Source organism: Macaca mulatta, chromosome 3, assembly GCF_049350105.2.
Source record: "Macaca mulatta isolate MMU2019108-1 chromosome 3, T2T-MMU8v2.0, whole genome shotgun sequence".
Taxonomy (NCBI): Eukaryota; Metazoa; Chordata; class Mammalia; order Primates; family Cercopithecidae; genus Macaca; species Macaca mulatta.
In genome coordinates this window covers 113,544,444-113,572,165 of record NC_133408.1, presented here as the reverse complement: position 1 = coordinate 113,572,165, position 27,722 = coordinate 113,544,444, and the positions used below count along the sequence as shown (strand labels likewise).

Sequence of the window (27,722 nt, the reverse complement as noted above, 5' to 3'; positions counted from 1 at the left end):
AAGGATTAACTAACAGGAATAAGCAAATACCTAGAAAAGCCTAAATATATTTTAGATTGAGGGACATTTATGACTCTGTTAACCCTTACTGTAGTAAATGACTGCAAAATGACCATTTCACGTTGCTCAAATTTGTGGAAACCCTGTTCCTATTTGTTGACCTTACTGGGAACATGAACTCAAAGAAACACATGGGAACGATGTATAGATATTGAGCATTCATTAATGACAGTGTTTGAAACTTCTTCCTATTTTCTGGAAATCACACTTTATGAGGACCATTAGAAAATGAAAACTCTGGATACCTTTTCTTTACTAGCCTGACTTGAAGCTAGACTGTGCACATGACCCAGGCTCCACCACACAGAAGCACAGTCCTAGGTTTTCAATCAGATGCTAGTGACCTAAGCAAAGAAGCCTGTACAGAATCCATTCTGGTGATGGGAGGGGCAGTGGTTTCAGAGAGAATATCCAGGGTTCTGGATGAGTCGGGTGTTTGGAAGAAACCATCCCAGCCCCATTTTATACTTAATTTGGTCATCGTTCCTGAAGGGGCAGCCTCTAGAATTTGTTCTGTACCTCTCCCAATGATTCTGTGTGCTCCTAAATATTGCTTAAAAATAATAACATGCTTTATTCAAAACAACCAGTTAAAACAAACCTGATTCTATGTCTTTCCCAAAGGTAGTGTGTACTTAACATTGGTTTTAAGAAGGAATTTACTATTGAAATATTACACTTACAGATAAATGTATTATTTAATATATTATTAAAGTGTACACACCAATGTAACTATTACCTCTAAATCAAGAAATCAAATTCTTACTAACAAATCAGAACTCCTTTCATCCTCCTCCATCATTATTTCTTCTTCTCTCTCCAAAGATACCCATTATCTTGACTTCTACATCCCTTCTTTTGAATTGAATTGAATATGACATTTAGAAAACATTTGCCAATCTTTTCTTTCTCCTATTACAAAACAAAACAAAACAAAAAACTAACCAAAATAACACTGCTGGATTTCTAATGTGATTGTACTGAATCTATCGATCTATTTGGGGGAGAATCTTTAAAATGCTGAGTCTTGAAATCTGCAACCGTGTTACAGTCCTCTTTAATTAGAGCTTTAATTTCTCTCAATAATGTTTCATACTGTTCTGTATAGATACCTTTCAAATAGTTTTTAAAGATGTATTCCCAGGTATATACTAATTTTGATTTGATAAATGATAAAATTTCTTAAATTTTATTTACTTATTATTAGTTGGTGTCATACAGAAATACAAGTGATTTTTATTTCTACCTTGTAGGCACAGATCTTGCTGAACACACTTATTAATTCAAGTATTTGATCTATCTGTAGATTACTGGGTAGTCTATAACAAACAATGAATTTCAATTTCTTCTTTCCCATCCTCTTAAACTGCATGTATTTTTCTTGCCTTATTGCCATGGGCAATGATCTCCGACACAAATTTGAATTATACTTAGAGTAGTGGCCATTCTTGTCTTGTTCCCAATATCAATGAGAGAAACTTCAATATTTCACTTTTAAAGTTTGATGGGAGTTTCCTACATATACACATTATTAGATTAATTGAGTTCTTTACTTTCTGTTACTTAAGAATTTTTGCAATTACAGTTGTTTTGTTTTCAACCATGAATAGAATACATATGGAATGTGATAAAATGCTTTCATGATTTTCTTCTTTATTCTCTTAATGTGGCAAAATACATTGTTTCACTTCCTAATGTTAGGCCAAACTTAAATCCCTGTAATAATCCCAACTTGAACCTGGACATGTTATTCTAGTCACTTTACATATATAACTGTACTTGATTACTAATATCTGGCTTCCATTCTGCTCGTTATCTGGAAAAATATATGAGTGACTTGTACTTTAATTTCTTAAATTCAATGGAAAAAGCCATGCTTCTTTCTCCTGAAAATTTGCCCTAAAAATCCAAGTTGCCTTGATACTTCCCTGAAACTTTTAAACAGGTTTTAAAACTATACATTTGTTCCAGTTTTCCAGTTGATTCCAGTAGGAAAGTTGATCCAAAAATCCCTACTTCATTAGTGCCTGAAGAATCTAATATTTTAAATCATTTATTCCTAAACACATTAACAAGAGTTAATGCTCTCTATAAATTCTGTCTAATTCATCAAGGAAGAAAGTTTGAAGAGTTTTAAGCTCTAGTTAATATAATAACAATAATAAAAATATCATACATATATTGAGTACCAAGTACTGTGTATTCTAAATATTACCAAGTCAAGGTCAAGGATAAAACTTTTCTTTCATCCAGGAGAAGAAAGAGAAATTCTAAGACTTTAATTTTCAGTGATAAGTCTACTTTTCTAATTTAAAATTATAGCTAGGTAATGCAAAGCACGAAGTATTGAACACACATATTTACTTTGGTTTTCTATTGAATTACCACTATAGTGACAGTAAGAGATAAAATCGGAATAAATCTATAAGCAGAAAGAAAATATGAGAGCAGAAAACACTAACACAATTTTCAGGAGCTGGAGAAAATATGTACACATATATGTTGACTTAGGCTTCTTAGAACTATAAATTAAGCTGGTAGAGGTGACGAAGCATAGATTTGCTTAGAAAGGTGGTGAGTTGGAAAGTTACCAGATAATCTTCACAGGATTATCTGGGGTGTATGTAAGCTCTCTCCCCCAACAGAAGACTAGATCTTTGAGTTCTGCAAAAGTGAAAATGAAAGGAATTCTGGGCTAAAGGTACTCAGGAATTCTGAGTGTAAGGACACAATACCAAAACAAGGTAATTACGTGAAAGCGAATATACCAAATATTGAGAGAATAAGTTCCTTTCCTTATCCCCAGTAAGTCAATACCATCGGTATGGGTACTCATCTATACAAGTACTACCATCAGAAAAGTTCTTTCAACACAAGTAGTTTGGAAGAAACCAACAAAGCAGGGAGGAGGGGAAACCTTATAACTAAAAGGAAAGTTTCAGTCCATGAAATACAAATAGGGACATACAAGGATCAAGCTGAGAATAAAATGGATTCTCTGTGAAGTTAAATGTAAGAAAAATTGGGAAAAATCTCATCACCAGGTAAAAAAGATGTCCCAGATATGGAGTGAAAAACATAAGAAGAAAGAAAAGAAGGTGGAAAATAGAAAAAAAAAAAAAAAGAAAAAAAGAAAAAATAATAATTCAGAGTTCTGTCTTGGATGTTCAGCATCCAAATAATATTGGTTCAAGAAAGAGAACAACTAAAATAAAGGGTGAAAGTGATTATCAATTAAAATATTCAAGAGCAAATGAAGAGCACAAGTTTATGAACATAAATTTATGGTGGAGAATTTGGGAATTGATTAGTTATAGAAATAGAGAAAATGAGGTGGGTGGATCATTTGAGGTCAGGAGTTTGAGACCAGCCTGACCAACATGGTGAAACCCCATCTCTACTAAAATACAAAAATTAGCCAGGCATAGTGCCACGTGCCTGTAATCTCATCTACTAGGGAGGCTGAGGCAGGAGAATCACTGGAACCCAGGAGGCGGAGGTTACAGTGAGCCAAGATTGTGTCACTGAACTCTAGCCTGGGAAACAGAGTGAGACTATGTCTCTAAATAAATAAATACATAAATAAATAAATAAATAAATAAGAAAAATAATTAATTAAGTTAGAAAAAAGTCAATTATTAACTCCATGGAAAATAAAATTTGTTTGGCCTGGTGAGCCTATAAAATCTTTCCCTTTTAAAACGATATTTAAAAATAATATTGACATGATTAATACTGAATTTTCAAATTATATAGTAAGACTATTTCTTAGTATTTAAAAGTAAAGTCAGGCCCGAAGTTCAAGGGAATCACTGAACAAAAGGATCTTATTTTAAAAAACAAAATAAATATGTAGATATTTGGCTGCAAAAACTTAAAAAGCCCAATGTTAAAATTATTCTGACAACATGACAGCTTCCAAATATGGGTACCTGCTTCAATGTTATAAACTAGTTTAACCCACATTTTTCCTATTTTTATGCTCATGTAATTTCACTTTATATAGAAACAATTATATGCCCACACATGTATTTAGTTAAAAGATCAGAGCAAAGGTATATTATGCAAGATAAATTTTTATATCCCAATTTTTTTCTCTTCCAAAAGATTTGCAAGTTTCTATCTGTTTTCATAATGAATATATCCTACTATACATACTCTGGTGTTTTGCACTTGCCATTATATGTTGTTGATATGATCATTATATGATATGATATATGATATATGTTATTAATATAAAATGTAAAATATATTTATAAAAGGCATTTAAGCTGGAATTTCTTTAATTCACTTTTTTCCACTCTTGTATATTTCAATACTGATTTAATAAACTTTAAAAGCAGAGGTGAAAACTACCAGCTGCTTAGGTGTGTTTCACATCCAGTATAATGGACAGTTTCTCCTTTTATTCACAAGAGAAACAACGATAAAAACAACAAAAGACAGCTTTTCAAAATAAAAAGAGCCCTATAAAGTAGCTCAGAAATTATGGGGTTTAGTCATAACTAGATAAACTGGTAGTGTAATTAATAACCACCCTCTATTTTTTTTTTTTCATTGACAAACTATAGGAAAGTTGACTAGGTGATCTTTAAGCTCTCTTCACTATTAAATTTCATTGTTTCTAAGGTTAACACTGCACGGGGAAGTAACTTTTAACATGTAGGTGACTGTTCAGTCTCTGTATGTCAGTTATCTACTTTCTGAATATTTCCCTATTGATTTTCTCTTTAGTGATACATTTTAAGGAAATGTAAGATAATATTCAAAATTCTTGTTGAATCATTAGTAACTTGATAAGCACAAATTCAAATGTGAATATCATGTATTTTAAAGTCAAAAATATAAAGCTAGTATTATTCGATATCTTAAATAGTTGATGTTATTTTTATATTTTCAGGCACTCATTGACTTTATTTTTATCCATTGACTTTAATACACTTCCATTTAACTATCATTTATTGAGCATCTACCTGTTGAAACACACAGACACACACACACACACAGATGTAGGTGCAAGGGTACAAAAGAGAGCAAAATAAATCCAATTAGGAGATGGCAAGAGATTCATGATGCAGGGTAAGCCTCAAATGTGGACTAGACTCTATCAAATATACACTGTGGGGAGGCAGGGGGGTGAAACCCAGCAATTGCACATTGTAATCAAAGGGATGAAAGTGGAAAAGTTCAGGGTTTGTCTGCTGATAGAAAAATTGACCCATGTGACTAGGACATGGTTTGTGCATATGTGTGTAGGTCACAGTCAAAGCAAGCCTGGCAGAGTGTGGAGTCAGATCAGTGTATGCATGCCCAGTTAAGGGTTTCAATTTTATGCATTATGAAATCAGGAATTGTCAAAGGGACTTTTTCACTCTGAATCAGAAGAGAAACAGAAAAAAAAGTATATTAGTTGATAAGGTTTTAAGTAACATAAAAGGAATTTGCAAGAACATACACTTAATGAGTAAGATGATGATTAAATAGGTAGCTGTTTGGAAAAAGAAATCATTATCTGGATTAACTTTTAACTAGAAAACTAGACGAGAGAAACACCGAGCACTGGACCGAGCACTGAAGGCCAGCTGAGGTTTTGAGTAGAACTACAACCCAAAGAATTATATTTTTATTTCACCAAGTCTCTGCCACTCAGTATAGTACAGGAGCAAATAAGTTGAATATCTGAAATTAAGTGTGAAAAACTAATTGACATCAAGGATTATGAGATCAGTTCAAATTTGAAAGGATGGACAACCAAAAGTCAGCAGGCAAATTCAAGAGAGAGTAAAGTGGGCAAGGGTAAAACAGTTTTAATTTACTTTTATTTCGCCTAACATGCATTTATGTGAAGTAATAAATGTGAAGGGACACATGTGAAAAAATATGTTTATCTAATACTCATAGTTATCCTATGGGATAGAGACTATTTAATCATCCCAATTTTACAGTTGAGAAAATTGAGTCTGAGGAAGTTTTAAAAATGTACTCAGATCACTGAGACAGTTAATTCTCAACCTAGGGTTTGCATTCGATCATTATAAATGACGAGTCAAGGTTCTTAATTACTGTACTATGCAATAATTAAATTAAAAGTAGGAGAGTGAGAAGCTAAGTGAACACAGGCTGCGATCAAAGTAAAATTGACAGTTTAGTTTTAGAATAATAGCAGTTCTCGGCAGTTACAAGGCTTGGAGTATTGTAATAGAAGTGAAGGGCTGAAATAAAATGGAGGCAAAGCCACAGGATTTGAGGGTAAAAGAGAGGTTGATGTCTCTTCATAAAGTGTGAAGGAGCACTTGAAGTTAGAGGGGCAAATCAGCCCTGAGACCCCGTCCTTGTTCATTCACAGGGGCGGTTGGTACTTGGTACCAACAAGGGGAGATAAAAATGGAATTCCCCACAACCCCAACACACACAGGCACGCATGCACGTATGCATGCATGCAAAAGCACACATCCAAGGGTAACAAACACCTTCTACCTGATAGAGCCTTGGGACGGGGAAGGTCCTCAGAGAGAAGTAGGATTGCGTAAAGGAAATGAAGACATGACTTACGTGGTAAGTACTCAATATGATTGCTAGATACTGGGAAACTGTGACTTCAAGCAAAACAATGTACAGAGGGTTCTCGAATAACATCCTTTCCTTCCATGATATTTTGTTATAACATTGATGAGCAAAAAAAATGGTTTTGTTATATACATGTTTCCACTTCAAGTCACAGCTTCCAAAAACCTATTGAGGATGTTAAGTGAGGACTTCTTGTAATCAGTAAAACATTTGGGAACTTTTGTTTGCTGTTTTTTAATGGAATAAGCTTTATAATAAACATTTTGTAAATGCCTGGCAGAAAAGACAGGCAATGGAAAGTGGTGGCAGGCACTGAATAGATTTTTAAAATATTATTTGGGGAAACAAAGTACTACTTATATAAACATTGACAACCGTGTAATTCTTTTATCTAATAACCCAGGTAAAAGTACCTAACAAATACTGTCACTATTCATCAACTCCAAGAAAAACAACTGTTATTTCAGGTGAATTCTTTGTGTATGTGTGTTTTCATTGGACAGAAGGAATTGCATAAGCCAGTGCTTCTCAAAATGTGGTCCCTGGAACATTAGCATCAGCATCACCTGGAAACTTTTAGAAATGCACATTTTCAGATCCCACCCCAGGTCAGATGAATCAGATATACCAGTCCTGCAGGTGATTCTGATGTGTGATAAAGTTTGAGAACCTCTAACCTAAATCAACATGTGTGTATTTCTTTCTGCTTAGCTACCTGGAAATAAGATCCAATTCAACACTGACCTGCAAAAGTTAATTTTAGGTGCTTGTTCACGTGTGTTTCTGTGTTAATTATAATTGCTTTTTCTCATTTTCATTCTTTTGGTCTATACTGTACTTAATAAGTGTAACCCTTTTGGAGTAAGTATGTATTAAACTAACCATCAATACAAATGTTTGGAGTTTTACTGAGAATTCGTTTTTAAAAATCTGTAACTGTAAAAGAATACATGTTAGTAATTTTTACGTATGCAATTTAGAAGAGTAAAAATATATGGTAAATTGTTAAGAAAGTGGATGAGGAAGATGGATTGTTATTTAATTGACATAGGAAAGGGCCAGGCATTGGCATTAAAAAAGAAAAAGAAAACCAAACTTCGGATGATTCTGATGTATAGTCGTGGTAAGAATCACCAAATTAGAGGATATGAGAAAACAGACCTACAGCATCATGTATTTTGAAGAGTTTGGTGAAAATGATAATGATAATTCTGGGCCACAGCAACACTGACTATAAGAATGGTCTGAAGAAATGGTTTTAAAGAAAGGAAAATGTAATGCATCTAGTGTAAGCTTGAAAAAAAGCTGGGAAACTCAAAGAATAAAACAGAGAGAAGGGGGTTGAGAACACTAAAGAAAAGTAAATGGCAGGTCAGTTGGACGAGATTCATCATGTCTTTTTGAAAAGTGCGGTGAGTTAACATTCTATCTGCAACTGTGGACAAAATCTATGTGGGTTCAAGGATGCACACTGAAAACTCAAAAGCATTCTTCTCAGAAATTCCACCTTAAAAGCAATATACATCCAGCTGACCCAGAAATAGTTAAACTGCAAGACCAAATACCATCTTGGGGAGGATGGATGGTGCCTTTATTCATTTTCAGATGTGGAAAAAATGTTTGTCTTTATATGTTTATAATCATCCCAAACGTGCTCCCGATAACACCTGAGCAAACTTTCTCTCTGGCTGTCACTTCAATAGAAATTCACTGAACATTAATATTTACTTTGGAATGAGACAGATTTCTGTAACTTCTTAGGAATACAAAATAAATCTTGAAATGCAAATATTCAACATTTATGAATAATAAATATATATTTAAAGAATGATATTCATATGGTTTATTCATAACCTAAGCAGGTGTGACTCTTAAATAATCACATTACAGTAAATCTTTTATTGGAAGGAGAAATATTATCAAAAAGTTACTATTAAATTTAACTAAAAATGCCTCCCAATAATCATTCTGAGATGGTATGATTATTTATATTTGCTTTAGAAGTATTAAAGTTTAGATCTATTATCTTCACTATCATTCTAGTAGCAAGCATTCTTCATTAAATTTACCATATCCTATATAATCAAATTTATCAGATTATTGAGTAAGCTGCCAGGACTATATTTACAAAGAGCCTCAGAGATAGAACAGATGATCAAATGAGCAGGTTTAGAGTAAATGCTTGAAAAATATTTTCTTATATTGCAATGAGCATAGTTAGCCACCAGAGAGAGCTCAGTCACTATATTTTATTAAAGACAGTAATTTACTTTCCCTCAACTGAATAGAAATTCTCTATCCGCCATATCCTAAAAGAAACAAAGCTATTGCTTAATGATTTATAATATCCAGTATCGAATACTATAAATGACACTTTCAGGTTTAGCATTTGAGAAATAATGTGTCTCTGCCAACAAGAGTGTTAGTGCTGAAGCTTGCAAGGGAGATTTCCACTGGGGAAAAGGTGCAGGTTGCATACTTATAGGTAAGTTTCTTACTCACTAATGGGAAGGTTTCTTCACACACTAGAAATAAATGCTTTATGAAAACAACTCAAAGGCTACTTTCTAATAACATCTTGTTAACTCCAAAGAACTGAGGAACAGTTTTTTAGAGTCATATGACAAACATAATCAAGAAGTAATCAGTAATAAATGGAACTTGATAAATAAGAACCTGAAATTAATAGATTTTAATATCTTTTAATTGTCTGATTCTCAGCAGGAGGAAATTTTTACTATTAAGCAAGGTCACTTTATTTCACAAAAAGTATAGAACTGTACTAATACAATTTTAAGTTAATCAATATTCAGTCCTTTCTCCTGCCCCCAACCGTGATAAGTAAACAAAATGAAGAAACACATACACTCAAGCTTATCCTCAGGTCTTCCTCTTTCAAGCAGAGACAGGTAACAGACAATGTCCTTCAGGTGGATTACTTCTGGGGAACTTGAATTTGCAGGAGAAGTAGTCCGGGGAGGGGTGATGGCACCTTTATTCATTCTCAGACCTGGAAAAAAAAATTGTCTTTATATTTTGTTAATTATTTACAGTGATCTCAAACAGAAAACAAATTAAGAAAATAGAGAGAGAACACACAGGCTACATAGAAAATTGTATTTTTAAGGCATAGAATAACCAAATTCTCTGGAATATAGCAGCTAGACACAGCCTACGACTGTTGTAGATGAAGGAGAGTTCTTTGGGATCCACAGACACGGCACTGCTCTATCACCCACTGGATGGTATTCGGGTCAGAATAATATTACCCTAGGTGAGTTGGTGCACATGTGAATGCTTGAAGACCCACTTCCCTATCCCACCTTTCTCTGCTTTAGGTAGTGACAGCTATAAATCTGTTGGGAAGATACTTAAAATGGACTTTTCACAAAATACTAAAGAAAAAAATGTGAGTCTTTCACAATATAATTTCTCTATTGATAATAAGCAATCATCCATTCATAAAGTCATGTATTTGTTTCAAATATTTGCCAGTACCATGAAGAAGACATCCTTTTTCACCATCAAAGGATTTGCCCATGAGTAAGAATAAAGAGAACATAAGCAAAACTCTGGATAAACATGATGGATATTAGAGAGGTAAAAACATATTAGGGGTTTGGTTTTTAAATGGTTCTCACTTTATTTCTGAAACCTATTATCTGTGTCGGTACTATGACAAGGATATAGGTTGCTTATTACCTGTCTGGTGATAATCTAACTGAAATATGTTCACAATAACTTGGTAGTTCTATCTTACCCAGAAGCCACTGAAATCAGATTGTGTGTATCTGACAAGGCCTGAAGACAAACCCCAATTATCCTTTGAGGGATATATGACATTTTTAGAGGTATTTGGGAGAAATAACTAATGGGTTGAATGACTACTAGATTCCTAACCAATCAGAAGCTACTGTAAGGAATAATACGCAGTCTACCTGACTGCGTATCTCTCGCTCTAGTCTAGTTTTTCAATTTGTAACTTTCCATGAATACCCATCATCTCGTCAAGACATCTGAAGATTCCCAGGCATATAATTCAATGTGTTGTGAAATGTCCCAAGTTAGTTTTATCATTGGTGATGTTGTCACTAATAAAGGGAACTATTTATTGAGTGCCTAATATATGACTGAAATCATGGTAGGAGCTTTAACACATATTATCGCATATTATTCTTACATGAACCCTGTGAGGTAGAGTGCATTTTCTCCATTTTTACAGATTAGGGACAGTCTTACAGATTTCAATTTCCCAGAGTTTCATAACCAGCAAGACAAGCTCATCTTCTTGTTTCTACACTGGTAGCTTACAAACCATTTTTGTTCAAGGTCAATCATAAAAATGTAAGAAAAATAATTTACATCTTAACACAGTGCCCATGCATGCGCGCACACACACACACATTAGTGGGATTCATAATTGCTCAAATATTTTCTTTTCTATATTAACCTACTCCTATTCTATTCTATTCTTAAAATTTTCCTCAAAGACCATCTAAACTGAACTTACTAGCCACCAATGGATCAAAAATCACAGTTTGAAAAAAACACTGCTTTTTGTCTTTCATCCTTTCTTTTTCTGAGACAGAGTCTCGCTCTGTCACCCAGGGACTGGAGTGCAATGGTGTGATCTTCGCTCACTGCAACCTCTGCCTCCTGGGTTCAAGTGATTCTCCTGCCTCAGCCTCCTGAGTAGCTGGGACTACTGGTGCATGCCACCACGTCTGGTTAATTTTTTTTTTTTTTTTTTGTATTTTTAGTAGAGATGAGGTTTCACCATGTTGGTCAGGCTGGTCTCGAACTCCTGACCTCATGATCTACCCACCTCAGCCTCCCAAAGTGCTGAGATTACAGGTGTGAGCCACCATGCCTTGCCCCTGTCTTTTTTAAATGAAGTCTTACTTATTTTAAATGTGGCATTATGTTTTACATTAATTCTACTCCTGTTTATAAAGTTATCAACAGAGACATGTATTGTAAATGGACTTTCCTTTTTAATAGAAGTATCAATGTATATCTAATACAAACTAATAGTTATTTATGAACCAAGGAAGGCAGAAAATTGAAGACAATCCTGAGCTTTAAAAAAAAAAAAAATGACCCGAATAATTGAAACTAGTCAACTAAAGCTCAGACAGCTGCAGGAATAAGCAGTTCCAACTTATGATAAAAAACATTTGGTGCTGACCCTTGACATGACCATAACTTTCAGACTTGGAGAACACAGCTCTTGAATTATGGTCGGATAAGCTGTGACCTAACTCATCTTGCTGATGAGCTAATCCTCTTTTCCAACGTTTCCCCCTGTGGTACTGAAATGATTTAATCAGCTTGATTTAACTCTTTTATAGAAAAATTCAGAACAAAACAAAAAAGAAATAAAAGAACATGCTCTGACATTTATTTGAAAGAAAATCAAATATATTATAGATCTTCACTTTATTTAGAACACGGCATGATCATTTATACTTACACAACTAAGGTACACAGTGTTTAATTATCAGCTTTCAGCATATTGAACACAAACAATTGAGAATGTAAGGATCACATAATTTTGTCTTTTCTGTATGTAATGTATAAATTGAGCATGAACGTACACATATAATTTGTATTTAGCACCATGTTTTTGAAGGAATATGCTACTGTACTAAATTATTTTTGTTTGAAAAAATAAGTAATATTTTCCATTTCCTTTTCATGAAATATTGTTAACTGAACATTTAAAGCTGTATCATGTATTTATTACATGAAATATGGATAACTGAATGTTTAAAGCTGTATCATGTATTTTCTTTCCATGAAATATTAACTGAATATTAAAGCTATATCACATATTTAATTGTGTCATAGTTTTACATTTAAATAGCTTAAAGTTTATGTAAAAGAAATATGGGCATATATTCAATCTATACATTGAAGAACAAATCAACTCTTCCTTAAGTCCAATAACAGCCAAATATGAGGGGTAAAATATGTTCTTTTTCCATGATTTATAAAGTGCACTGAAGAAGAAGATAAAATGTTAAAGATCTTTTTTTATTACCCAATAAAAAGAAAATTGTAGAACAGGACTTAATTTTTTAAAGACTATTCTTTTTTAAAAAGTTTGAGGCTCACAACAAAATTGAGACCGTACAGAGATTGAACACTGCTTTACATCTTTCCTTCATTTTCTTTACTAAAGCCTTGCTTACATCAAATATCTCTCTATGTTTCACATTAATTCTACTTCTGTTTATAAAGTTATTACCCACTACACATGCATATTCTTCCCCACTACCAACATTCCCCACCAAAGTAGTACATTAGTTACAATTGGTTAAACTACATTGACATCTCATTACTATCCAATCTCTATAATATACATTAGGGTTCTCTTTTTGTTGTACATTCTATGAGTTTGGACAGGTGTATAATGATGTGTCCACCATTATAGTATCTTTCAGAGAAGTTTCACTGCCCTAAAATATTTTTACTCTGTTTATTTATCTCTGCCCTCCCACCCACCTCTGAACCTTTTATTTTCTCCCTAATTTTGCTTTTCCCATAGTGTCATAGAGTTGAAATCATACAGACTGGCTATTTAGACTGGCTTTTTTCTGTTATTAATATGCATTTACATTTCCTCCATGTCTTGTTATGGCCGGATAGCTCATTTCTTTTTATCATTGAGTAACATTGCATTGTTGGGATGTACTACAGTTTATTCATTCATCAACTTGATTAAATTTTGAGGTGTTTAATTAATAAAAAAGCTCAGCCGGGTACTGTGACTCATGCCTGTAATCCCAGCACTTTGGGAGGCCGAGGCGGGCAGATCACAAGGTCAAGAGATCGAGTACCTCCTGGCCAACATGATGAAACCCCATCTCTACTAGAAATACAAAAATTAACTGGGCGTGATGGTGCATGCTTGTAGTCCCAGCTACTTCAGAGGCTGAGGCAGGAGAATCACTTGAACCCAGGAGGCGGAGGTTGCAGTGAGCTAAGATTGTGCCACTGCACCCCAGCCTGGGTGGCAGAGCAAGACTGTCTCAAAATAATAATAATAATAAAAGTAAAAACAAAATTAAAATTAAAAAGCTCACAGGTTTATTCCTGCTCCCACCACCTCCCCAAGATCAGCCACTTTCTCTTATGTTTCTTTATATTATGTTATCATTTATTTTTCTGAAAGCAGGCCCCATCCTCAATCTAACTCCATAGGGATTATTTTTACACCCTACTGTACTTTTATTTTTATTTTTATTTTTTTGCCCTTTCCCTAAATCTGGCTGAAACTCACTACTTATGTTCCTCGAATGCAGTTCACTACCCTGAAGAAAAGTCCTTTTTCCTTTTAAGAAGTTTGCACTAATCTAATGATTATTCAGAAGCTTAGGAGACAACATGTATGGCAACCAAGAAGTTGCAAGCCAGGCTTCTTTACTACAGCTGAGATGGTAAAATGACAACATGAAATAGTAAGTGGGATCCTCCATAACAGCAATAGCCTCTGGTGAGGAAGCTCAAAATTCTATCTTTAATTAACAAAGGTCAATTTTACTCACCCAGTCATCAGTGAAATTCTCTCTTTATAACTAAAACGAAACATATAGCTGGGCAAAACAAAAGAGTGGGTTTGTTTGTTTGTTTGTTGGCCTCAAGTGAACAGAACTAAATATTGCTTCAGAGCTTCAGAGTAAATATTGTAATTGACACTTAAAGTAGTATAATCTGCAGATTCTTCTACTTGCCCTAGGCTATACTATTTTAAATATTTCATCACCAAAGTGAAGTAAGTGTGTGTGTGTGTGTGTGTATATATATAAAATAAAATACATATATATGTGTATGTGTATATATTATAATATACAACAAAGTACAAAGTGAAAAATAACCATTGTAACTGGAGCATATTAGTTTTATTAGGAATAATTATCTTGTACTTAGCATTTATTTCTGTTAAAATAATTTCATTATATATACACATACGTACATATGCATATACACATTCTTTTCTTCAAAGCTTTAGTTACAAAAAGTAGTTAGCATTAGTTAAATTGAATGTTGCCTACTGTTATCATATTTCTAAACACATGATTTTCATTATCCTCCAATCTAGACACTTCACTTCTTTAAACAATAACCTCAAAAGTTGTGTTTAATAGATAATTTTAATTCCAGCCTCAGGTTCAATTCTTAGCAGATAAGTTTTGAGTACCTGTTCAGTTAGTGCCTCTGATCCAATTTGTTTTATTTTCAAACATTTGCAGTTCAGATAATGAAAACAGTGACATTTTCTCTATTTCTTAATGAAATAGTCAAAAACAATAACATGAATTACATTTCTAAATTTATAAGGCAATAAAACACTCGTAATTTAGCTTTTTCTTTTAAAATATTGGTTCAATTTACAGAAATGTATCAGATTTATTTATCACATAATATAATTACATTTCCAACATCCTTACTATTGGTCATAATGAGTAGCATAGATAATCAGAATAAAAATAGTTGATATTAGTGTTATCATACATTTCATGATTTTTACACTTAATCTTTCAACTATGCTTGTTGTAGTATATTATAATTATCTTTCGTTCTTTGTTTATCCAAACTGACAGCAAAATGAGGTAGATGGCATTTTCAGTGAATAAGAAATGTAATAGAGATAGTGATTCCTTATAAAGAGAAGACAGACTGTGAGCTAGAGTCCCCGATATGAAACTGGGATCAGACAAACCTCTCTGAGAACACACTCTGGTTTTCATCTGTTTGGACATTGGCAAAAACCTCAAACAAGCAATTACAGGGAGAAGGACTTAAAGTGCAGATCTTTGGGGATAATGTTTGAAAAGCAGAATAATCTCTGTAAAGGAACAATATTAATAACAGCTCTGGTTGTATACAAACAATATTTTTGTACAGTGGTCTTATTTGACCCTACAATTCTGTTTTAAAGATGAGAAAGTGGAAATTCAGTAAGTAAACTGTTCGTGATCACATACCAGTCAGTCAACGGAGCAAAAAGGTGAGGACAAATCATCTAATTCCAAACTTTGGACTCTTTTTAAAAGCAGTAAAAATGAGATCTGTCTACACAAGTGCTGTCCAATAAAATTTTCTGCAGGCTGAGAGCAGTGGTTCACACCCATAATCCTAGAGTTTTGGGAGGCCAAGGCAAAAGATCACTTGAGTCCAGGAGTTCGAGCCGCAACCTGGGCAAAATAGAGAAACTTCATCTCTATAAAAAAAAATTAAAAATTACCCAGTAGGGTAGCATGCATTTGTAGTCCCAGCTACCTGGGGGGCTGAGCAAGAGGATCACTTGAACCCAGGAATTCAAGGTTACAGTAAGCTATGACCACACCACTGCAGTCTGGGCAACAAACAGAGCAAGATTTTGTCTCTTGAAAACAAACAAACAAAACAATCAAACAAACAAAAAAAACCTTTCTGCACTCTTCAATACAATAAAATTAACTACCTGTGACTATTTGACCAAAGTTATTAGTGAATTTAGATTTAAATAGCAATGGATAGCTAGTGGGTACCATATCAAGTTGTGTAGGCTATATACTGTATGCAGATAATACAGTTGTGTAGGCTATATACTGTATGCAGGTAAATAATTGAAAGCTATTTAAATTACTCTCAGTAATTTGAATATATATAAGTATGGGACAAAAATAATTAAACCACCACACATTAAAAGAGCCCATGATGCCAAATTTTCTATATTTATCACATGAAAATAAATTCCAATAATCTCCTTAAATTTCACTGTACAGATATTGTTCAGAATGTATAATATCTTTAAGAAAAATGATATGTCGATTTCTTTTTTTTGAGACAGGGTCTCACTCTGTGATGCCCAATCTGGAGTGCAGTGGCACGTTCACTACAACCTCCACTTCCAGGGTTCAAGAGATTCTCCCACCTCAGCCTGCAAGAAGCTGGCATTACAGGTGTGAGCCACCACACCCAGCTAATTTTTGTATTTCTTGGTAGAGACAGAGTTTCACCATGTTGGCCAGGCTGGTGTCAAACTCCTGACCTCAAGTGATCTACATACCTTGGCCTCTCAAAGTGCTGGGATTACAGGTGAGAGCAACCATGCCCAACCAATATGTTGAATTTGACCTTTATGCTATGTATGCACACCAAAACATTGAAACATAATTTATTTAATGAATAATGGTAATGACTGACATTTATTAAGCATTTATAATGTACAAGATAGTATTTCAAATGATTTACATGCATCATTTTTTTTTCAGTCTCACAATAGTTAATGAAATATATACACATATTATCCTCATTTTACATTTAAGAAAGCAGAAGTGAGAACGAGTTGCACAGGTATGACTCAAAATGAAGTCTGAATTGAAGTTTCATTTTATTTATTTATTTATTTTTGAGACAGAGTCTTGCTCTGTCGCCCAGGCTGGAGTGCAGTGGTTCAATCTCAGCTCACTGTAACCTCTGCCACCCAGGTTCAAGTGATTCTCCGGCCTCAGCCTCCCAAGTAGCTGGGATCATAGGCACCTGCCACCACACCCAGCTAATTCTTGTATTTTTAGTAAAGACGGGGTTTCGCTATGTTAGCCAGGCTGTTTTCAAACTCCTGACCTCAGGTGATCCACCCACCTTGGCCTTCCAAAGTGCTGGGATTACAGACGTGAGCCACCGTGCCTGGCCTGAATTGGAGTTTTATACTCTAAGCATGATTCTGTGAGGCTGGTCAGAGAAAAATAAATCAGAGGAAACTGTCTTCTGCCTCTCAATAAAAGACCTTCGTTTTAAGAGTCTGGTTTTCAAGACTCTTAAGAGTGGATACATTGATTAAGTCATAAACATTTGAAAGAATATTAGAAATCATAGCCATAGCTGAGAACTCTTAATTTTCATCTTCCATTTGGCCCATGTCTTGGGCCATCTATCTTAATACGTTTGTGAACATGTATTTATATGTGTGCTTGCATGTGTAAACATGCACATATATTTGCCAAATCTTTACATATGATTTTTCTTATTGCTCATCTGTGTTTTTGTTAGATATACAACTAGCATGCCCTTTATAATTATAAACACAATAAATATTCAGGACCCTTAAGATTAGTCATGTAAAAAAGATCCCAGGTACTGAGGATAAAACATTGAACAAAGGAGGAAAATCCCATTTCCACAGAGCTTTCATTCCAGGGGATCAAAGCAAGTGTCCAACACCATTGCATATTTTCTAGCTATGACTAGGTGTTTTTATGAGTGAAAAAATGTTATGATGGATTTGGGCCTCTGCAGGGTATTAAATCTCTTATTTCCTTTTACTACAATATTACAAACTGTAAATAAATATTTTTGAATATGAAAGTACAAAAATATTAAGACAACACTATCATTTAGTATGCAATCATTAAGACGCAAATGAAAATACAGAAATGTGTGTTGGGTGAATAAACCTAATAATAAAGTAAAGGTGGAAAATTTGAGGACCAAAATTTACTTGGAATATTCAAATGGAAGAAAAAAGAAACCTGATTAATCAAGTCTAATATATTAAAAACCATTTAATGATTAAAGGAGAGACTTGAAGAGAAATCATCCCTTACTGGCAGTAATTGTATTAAAAACAAGACCACAAAATTATTGCAAAGAAGAGGCTGGCAGGATAAAATATTTTTTGAAGTAAAATAATTTGTGGATCATTACTTCTAACGATAATAATTAGAAGTATGAATTCAATACTACAGAGGTACATGGAATGTAAAGGTTGATATAAATAAATGTGAATTGGCCAGTAGACAGAATTTATTTCATCTTTATTCCTGGAGCATTTCTATGTCAGTAAGTTTATTACCTCAACAGTAATAAGTATATCAACATTAATAAATATCAAAATATTTAAAATATCTACCATGTGTCAGGAATTCCCCGATCTCATAGTCACACAAGCTATGTAGCCTGTTCAATTTGTGTTTTGGGGACCCTGTCTTTCCTTGTTTGCATTGTGGAAACTGAAATAACTTATCAATTATAAAATACTTGTTAAGGTACAGCACAGTAATAAAAAATACACACACACACATATATATTTAATATCCTCAAGACAGTCCTAATAAGAGAAATATCTTCTTCTCAGCCCAAAGTATACCTTTGGACAAGAACATTCAGTAAGTCTATTTGGTGAAAGAACATTTCTCCCAAGGTTCAAGTATCTCATTCTCATTGTACAATTTTCTGTTCTTAATTGATTAATTTTCTGACAGACATAAAAGAATCATTTTTCCTTTTCTGCCTAAAAAGTATTTGGGGTGTGACTTCAATGCACAGAAAACATAAAATGACATAATCCTCCTATTGATATTATAGCTTATTGATATGTGTAGCACCACAGTGCAAATTAACCATTGCCTCATCAAACAAGCAATGGGAGAGTTGGGAACCAATGATAAGGCACCTAATTTTGTTTCAGAGATAGCTGTTACTACACTCTACTCTCAATCTGAAATATCTTCTGGACCCTTTAATACCTTCAACCTCATTCTCCTTCATGATAGATTCTACATCACTAGCAGTGTAATTATTTTCTGGCTTAAAATCTCATAATGGCTTTCCAATTTCTTCTGGATAAAATTCATCACATAGTACGACAGGCAAAACTCTTCCCCACCTGGTCTTGGCCACCTCTCTCGCCTCTTCTGCAGCAGCACGACTGGAGTCCAGGCCAGACCCAGATCTCTCAGTGCTCTTGACAAGTCTATCTTCCTCCAGTCTCCTGAGGTCCTTGGGGCTCTGACCTTGACAGGCCCTCTTCCCTCATTCCACTCCAGGCCATGCCCAATATTTACAAAGCCATGAGCATCATCTGCTCTGGGACAAACAGAAATGAACTTTTTGATCTCCTATCTTAGTTTAAGTGAATCATGAGAATCCCAGACTCCCAGTCATCTTCAGCCTCAAACTGCACTTTGCAGCCAGCCTTTCAGCCTTTTCTTTCTCTCTCTCTTCTTTCTTTCTTTCTTTCTTTCTTTCTTTCTTTCTTTCTTTCTTTCTTTCTTTCTTTCTTTCTTTCTTTCTTTCTTTCTTTCTTTCTTTCCTTCTTTCTTTCTTTCTTTCTCTTTCTTTCTTTCTTTCTTTCTTTCTTTCTTTCTTTCTTTCTTTCTTTCTTTCTTTCTTTCTTTCTTTCTTTCTTTCTTTCCTTTCTTTCTTTTCTTTCTTTCTTTCTCCCCTTCCTTCCTTCCTTCCTTCCTTCCTTCCTTCCTTCCTTCCTTCCTTCCTTCCTTCCTTCCTTCCTTCCTTCCTTCCTTCCTTCCTTCCTTCCTCTCTTTGAGATGGAATCTCACTTCTGTCACCCAGGCTGAAGTTCAGTGCTGCCATCTCAGCTCACTGCAACCTCTGCCTCCCAGGTTGAAGCAATTCTCCTGCCTCAGCCTCCTGAGTAGCTAGGATTACAGGTGTGCACCACCACACCCGACTAATTTTTGTATTTTTAGTAGAGACAGGGTTTCACCATGTTAGCCAGGCTGGTCTCAAACTCCTGACCTTGTGATCCACCTGCCTCAGCCTCCCAAAGTGCTGGGATTGCAGGCATGAGCCACTGTGCCCAGCCTCCAGCCTCTTTTTGTATACAGTTTTGCCAATAGTACTTACTACCATCTGATATGGTACACACATTTACTTTTCCGTTTGTCTGCCTCTCCCCACTAGAATGTAAATGACCATGAGAAGTGGGTTTTACTTTGCTCACTGATGTATCCCTAACAACTTTAACAGTAAATATCAATTTGTAAGTGATGAATTTTGAATCAATGAATACTGAATGTCTTACAGTTCATACACTGCCCTTTGATGAGACATTTAAAAATATATTTGAATAGAAATGTGTATGTTGATTTTTCTCCTTGGAAATCCTTTTGCACCCTTTCTCACCTGTACCTACTCCGCTCCCCAATTTTACCTGTATAAATCCAATTTATCCTGGATAACTCCAGTTTATCCGGAATGACTCCTGCAATGGTTCACCATTGGTTTTCCTCTGGTTTTATCTGGGCTCCTGTAGGCACCTCACTGTTTTCTCCAGATAGTCAGTTCATAAGTGGGTTATAATATTTATTATAATATAATTGATCACATAATTGTTCATCTTTCTGCTTGACTTTAAAGGATCTTCAGCTTTCCCATGGAATTCCTAGCATATAATAAGTTTAAATAAATGGATGATGGGATGCATGAATTAATGAATGAATAAAATAGAATAAAATAAATTACTAAATGACACACCTATCAATTGAGCTCCCATTATTATTTAAAGGGTGCTAGGAAAATCTTCTTTCTTTCTTTCTTATAAAACAGGAAGAAACAACAACAAAAACTGTTACACTGACCTGCAACAAGTACCAGACATTTCCTATTACAGATGCAACATTTTGGACATTGTGTTGTCCAACAGAAACAAACAGTATGAGTGCTTAAGTGAGTTAATATACTATATTATGCCCTTTTTAAATTATTATATTCTTCAGGAAACTACCAGTTACTAGTAATTGCTGTTGATTGCTATCCTATATGTAAAGAAAGATAATTTCTCTGAAGGCAGTTAATTCAATTAATGAATACTAAATGGTTGGAGTTGGCATGGGTGGGGATGGAGAAGGGACAGAGATGCTACAAGGGACAAATGGTGTCTTGTAAAATACAAGAGTGCCAGGGTTGCTTCCGAGTTGCACACTCCAGGTGTGCCATCTTATTAATCATTGAATTCCTAGTATGGAACACATTGCATGCTATTTAATTAAGAGTGACACTTTAGCTGAGGCTTTAAGGAAGCACTGGGTTTTCATGCGATAAAGGCAAAGAAACATCATGTAAGAAAACTCAGTCCTGAGTGAGAAGAGTAGGTTTAAGTCACTGCAAATAGTTGGATATGGGGTGCATAGGGAAGGGAGATGGAGCAAATAGGGCTGTAGGCAGATGCTATAGCCTATGTGGCACTGTGCTTCATGTCTATGGAACTCAGATTTTATCACCTTCTTCACTGTGACTCTGGATCCTGGAGTCTCATTAAAGTAACTTCAGGTGGGAATGAATGTCTCAAAAGGTGGGGATGACCACGACTCCATGTACTCATATATCTCCTGCACCCATACCCTTCAGTAAAGCAACTCTGCTTTAGCTAGCTTTACATATAGAGGATCTAAGTTTGCTTGAAAAATAAGTTTAATTAAAAATGCTATGATAGTTGACAGTGAAGGCCTGAAATTTAGAAACCCAGGAGCAATATAATCAGGCTTCTGTTTGAAAGGATGTTTTGGAGATGGGAAGTCAGGGCCTGCTCTGAGAGCCTGCTAATTGATAGTTTATGATGCAATGATGAATTAAACTATGACACTGGCAGAACATTTGGGAAGAAGCAGTTATAATGAGTACTAGAGAGTATTTTGTGATTAACTAAATATGAGAAATGACACAGTGGAGGGTAGGAGGATTCCAATATTTTAGGACTGGGAAGTGGACAGATTCTTGGATGCTATTCACCAAAATAGAAGGTAGGAATAGTAGCAGGTTTGGGTAGAATCTAACCAATGAAGTTTCAAACACAGTCAGTTTGGTATCTAACTCTTTGAAATATTTGGACATTCAGACAAAGAGTTCCATCTAAAATATAGTAAATAAATATTATTTGTGATCTGTGTAGGTTGTGTGGGGAGTAATTGAGGTATGTTATGTCTTACAGTGCCAATGTGTTATATGATGCAAAAACAGTCATGTTGAAATGAGAAGACGTATTTAAATAAACTTCAAAAAGTTTTTAAAATCAACATAATTGATCTAGGATACAGTGCCAATAAATAATTGTTACTTTTTTTAAAAAACTGGAGAAGCGTTAAGGTCATATAAACATCGGGTACTAGGAATTTATAGTGACAGAAATCTGCATATTTATGAAATTTCTCTCAGGTTTTGTTGAGTGTTCAAGTTGTAGGGACTGATATAGGAGATAACAGTTTTGATTGACGGTTGAGGTTGTGAGCCTCAACCATCTTTCTGCAACCATGTTGTAGAAAAAGAAAGATTCTAACTGATTTTAAAAGTGTATAAACAGAGTAATTAACAAGTAGTGGACCCTAAGGATGAAAGCAAGATCAGAAATTGGTCATTGAACTGGCAGAGATGAGAGATTAGAGACCTGACATTTGCAATGACACAAAAGTGGTATGAAAAAGCTGAAGAGATAATGCATTAGGGATATCTTCAAAAATCAAAAGTCAAATATGGAAACAGTAGAAGTAGTGACATTATTTTTAAATAGGTGATAAGAGGCACTTATATTACAACAAATTATATTACGAAAATAAGTCATCTTCTTCATTAAATGCCAAATGGATCATTACATACTATAGTCAAATAAAACCCAGATATACATATGCACATGTATAAATACATACAACCTTTATGCTATTTATAATTATTTTAAAATTTTTATTCTATAAAAACTAAATGTTTTACTTTTACCATATATCTTATAATTGATTATCATTCTGTAGTGAGCATAATTATTTTTCCTTTTCAGTGTTGCTTTTTCTTGAGAAGCCCTTATTTTTTAGTTGCTATATAGAGTAAAAGACTAGCTACTCTATTCCTGCTGGAACTGTGGCAATGAAATATGGTGACTGGTAACAAGAAAACCAAACCAGATTATAGTCCCTCTCTGTTCAAAAGTCTGTTATTTTTCAGCCACAAAAACACCTCATTATACATTAGATAACAGATTATTGCAAAGTAAGATTCTATGAATGGAAAGGCATTTCTTTTGTCAGTTTCTGAGTCAAGGCTACCTCAGCCTTGAAAATTTTATTGTTGTCTATTGTTGCTTCTTCCTCATGGAAAAAAACAAAAACAAAAACAAAAACTATCAAAGGTGGGTCTGAAAAAATATATAGGGTTAGAAATAGTTCTGGACAGTACACTATGTACTTAGTTCTAAAATGTGGAGGCCAAGCTTTGAAAAGGAATCGGAGTTTAATTAATCATTGCTTCATGAGGATTACACAGCCCATATTCCTTTCATGTAGTCTGTGCAATTTTTCTCAAATCAAGTACAATCTGTTTTTCATTTTTTTTGTTTTGTTTTGTTTTTTTGTTTTTTTTCCATTTTGAAACCTGATTTGATTTTTACCTCTAGTAAATCTGGCATCTTCTATTCAGTACTTAATATATGCTATTAGAAGAAAAGGAAGGTTTAGGTTTGAAATTCTTACAAAATCATCTAAATTATCAGAATTGTTCTCTTCTATGTGTGATACAGTTTTTTAGACAGACAAAATTATCCATAAAGATTTTCTCTTCTTTCTCAAAACTCAAGGACAATATCTTATCATGTAGAATTAAATACAGGACAACTTTCTTGTTTAATTCAATTTAAGGTATGTGTGATACATTTATAGCATGCAGCAGAGAACATGGAAGTTTTAATTCCTAGAATCATTTAAAAATATTCAGCCTAAAACACTATTAAACTGTAATACTACACATTAAGAACAGATCCACTGAAACTCATTCTGAGAAAAACAGAAAGTGTGGCGAGCCTCTCAATTCATGATTGAAAGAGAATTAAGAATCTAAAAATATTTTATAAGAAGAGAAAAATGATGATAAACGTATTAGTCATCATACATCTTGAAGGGCTATCATGTAGAATAGGTAAACTTGTTTTAAAAAAGCTTCTATCGACATATGATTACTTTAGGAAAAATACGTTACATCATTAATAGATGCGAAGGCCAGACACCGTGGCTCATACCTGTAATCTCAGCCCTTTGGGAGGCTGAGGCAGGCAGATTGCTTGAGGCCAGGAGTTCGAGACCAGCCCGGCCAACATGGAAAAACCCTGTCTCTACTAAAAATATAAACATTGGCTGGGCATGTTGGCATGCACCTGTAGTTCCCAACTACTTGGGAGGCTGGGGCAGGCAGATCCCTTGAACCCAGAAGACAGAGGTTGCAGTGAGCCAAGATCACATCATTACATTCCAGCCTGACTCATCATTGCACTCCAGACTCTGGAAAGAAAAGAAAAAGAAAAAGAAAAAGAAAAGAAGGAAAGAAGGAAAGAAGGAAAGGAAGGAAAGGAAGGAAGGAAGGGAGGGAGGGCGGGAGGGAGGGAGGGAGGAAGGAAGGAAGGGATGGAGGGAGGAAGGGAAAGAGAGAGAAAGAAAAAGAAAAGGAAAGAAAGAAGGAAGGAAGGAGGGAGGGAGGGAGGGAGGGAGGGAAGCAGTACAATGTAATACTTAATATTATGGACTCTTCATCATATTGTCTAAGTTTCATTTATGACTCAACCATCTATTTCTTAGTTACATGTACTTGCATTTTTATTTTTCAGAATGTCCGTTATTGAACTTATCTCTTTACCAACACACGTGTGTGTGTGTGTGTGTGTGTGTGGTGTGTGAAATGGAGTTTCGCTCTGTCACACAGGCTGGAGTGCAGTGATGCGATCTCGTCTCACTGCAATTCTGCCTCCTGGGTTCAAGTGATTCTCCTGTCTCAGCCTCCCGAGTAGCTGAGACTACAGGCACCTGCCACATGCCCGGCTAATTTTTTTGTATTTTTAGTAGAGACGAGGTTTCACCATGTTGGTCAGGCTGGTCTCAAATTCCTGACCTTGTGATCTGCCCACCTCAGCCTCGGAAAGTCCTGGGATTACAGGCGTGATCCACTGTGTCTGGCCTCTATACGATTCTATATGCTAACAATTCTATATGCTACTTTGTGATTCTGGAGTTGGGAATCTCTAGACCTGTGGCTCTCCTTGATCCCTGAGCTCCTTGCAGGGGATTTTTAAGGTCAAAATAATTTTCATAATGGAATTGAGATATTATTTGCTTTTCTTACTCTCATTCTCTTTTGAGTGTACAGTGAAGTTTTCAAGAGGCTATATGACATATGATCCAGCAACAGAAACATACTACCAGATATAATTTACCCAGCTTTCCTCCATGAAGCCAGGCATTAAAGAGATTTGCAATGATGCAAAACAATGCTACCCTTCTCACTATTTTTGTTTGTTTTTGAAAATAGTTATTTTTCATAAGAATGGGTTGTTTTTTGTTAACAGGTAGTGGGCTGATTCTTGTTATTTTTGGAATGTCTTATCATTAATATGGTAAATTTCAATAGATATCACTCACATAAACATAAGTTCCTTCAGGTCCTCAGTTTTTAAGAGTTCAAAGAGTCCTGTGATCAGAGTGAGAAACGCTGTTGCAGGTATTTCTTCATTGCCAGTGGATTCCTGCTCTGTCCATAGAGGACACTAGAGAGAGATGAGAAGGCACAGGGGTTGGGGCAGTGGGGAGGGGAGTTGGGGGAGAAGGGGTAGACCCTGAGAGAGAACCTGCTGCTCCTGTTGAATCTCTGCAGCCGTTCAGCCCCGTAGCGGGTTGTCCAGTGTAGGCTCTGGTCTCTAGCTCATGTTCACACCATCAAAGGCACAATGAGCTCCCCGCTAGGCAATCTGGGACAGGCCACGGTGATGCACCCTCCTCATAGGTCTGAGTTCCTGGGCTATAGACCCGTCTTGAATTCCCGAGCTTGAATTCCAGAGGCAGCCGGGAAGTATCATTGCCACAGAAGCACAAGAGCTGGGTCCGCTAGGCAACCCCTCACCTCAGAATTTCATCCTAGCTCCAAGGAATCCTTCCTCAGGGCTTCTGGGTTGTGATTATCGCCATCTAAGGGCAGCACATGTTTCCTGTGAGTCTATCTACATCACCTGTGTTTTCTTTTTGCTTTTTCAACCCTCCAAAACAGTTTAACCAATTACACTGTTTTACATTGGGTAATACAGTGAAATTTCTGTTTTCCTGACTGGAGGGAGATTGATACAACAGGTATTAGTGTAATTATGCGTCTCTAAAAATCTACCCATAATGAGAGAACCACCATCTCTATGGTGACACAAATTTAAGGTATCTAAAAGAAAAATCAAATCTCTGTTCTGAGCTTACAAATCTAAACATGTGAAAGTATATTGGCAATTAGCACAATAAATATTAAATATTATAAGTTTTTTAGATATAATTGCTTTATGACCACATTTTCAAATACTCAGCAATCTATACTTATCTAGCTATTTAAAAAGAGCAGTTTTCCAAATTTGATGGAAATATCTCTTCAAATTATTACCTAAACATAGAATTCTAAAGCAAGTGATAGATAAGGATAAATTATATTTTCTCTAATTAGCTATAATTATACTGGAAACATTTTAAATAACTCACACAATCTTATTGTGAAAGTCTAAATACTGCAAAAAAACAATTTTTATGCAAATCATCATTCATTTTTTATGATAACTAGATATTTAGCCTTTGAAATTTGTATTATATAAACGTTTAAAGTAAGTAAACTTACCGCCTGATAGGAGAGCAGGTTTACTTTTTACCATTGGACTAGAATGAGGAAACTTGTTGCTAAATGACATGAAAAGGTGTGCAGTGAAATCATCAGGAAGCTCGGCTTCCAGGAATGTCTTCATGAATAGTTTGAAACCTTCAAAATCTATTGTCTGGAAAAAAAAAATTTAAACATATATTTTAAGATCCAACCAAATGTTAAAATTTTGTGCTGTGTTCAAAATCATTAGAAGTAGAAATGACCTCAAACCATTTTATATCCAAGTTTAACAAAAGGAAAGTGCCTATTTGAGAAATAGAGTGGGTCGTCCTGGGCTAACATTGGCATTGGGATATGTATGTCTTACCTGTGATGGCATAGCAGGAAGAGGAATAAGTTTCTAGTTAGATATTTCTATTTCCACAGTATCTGTAATGCCTTGAAAAATGTACTCTTTGAAACTTAGTTTCCTCCTGTCTAAATTGGGAATAATAATAATCCCACCCCACACAGTTGTTGCAGTGATTAAATCAGGCAATCACTGTGAACAAGCCAATACAGAGTCATTTATATACAACAGGCATTCAGAGAGAGAGGAATTTTCCATCTTTTTTGCTTGTCACTAATGGTGATTATTGCTTTTGACAATGTAAAAAGAGGTTAACCTTAATATGTCAACTAAATGCCAAGCTCAATGGATATAACCTTCTAAA

General features: G+C 35.0%; 1 protein-coding gene across 12 annotated transcripts in view; it reads right to left on the bottom strand.

Moving 5' to 3' along the window:
• Positions 1-27,722, bottom strand: part of DGKB (diacylglycerol kinase beta) — a 764,082-nt gene that overhangs the window by 557,082 nt on the left and 179,278 nt on the right. For all 12 annotated transcript variants that reach the window (XM_015133916.3, XM_015133918.3, XM_015133921.3 and 9 more), the window contains 2 exons: positions 27,028-27,181; positions 9,494-9,637 (listed from right to left, as the gene is read on the bottom strand). In XM_015133916.3, the coding sequence (XP_014989402.1) occupies positions 9,494-9,637; positions 27,028-27,181 (298 nt within the window). The remainder of the gene's footprint in view (positions 1-9,493; positions 9,638-27,027; positions 27,182-27,722) is intronic.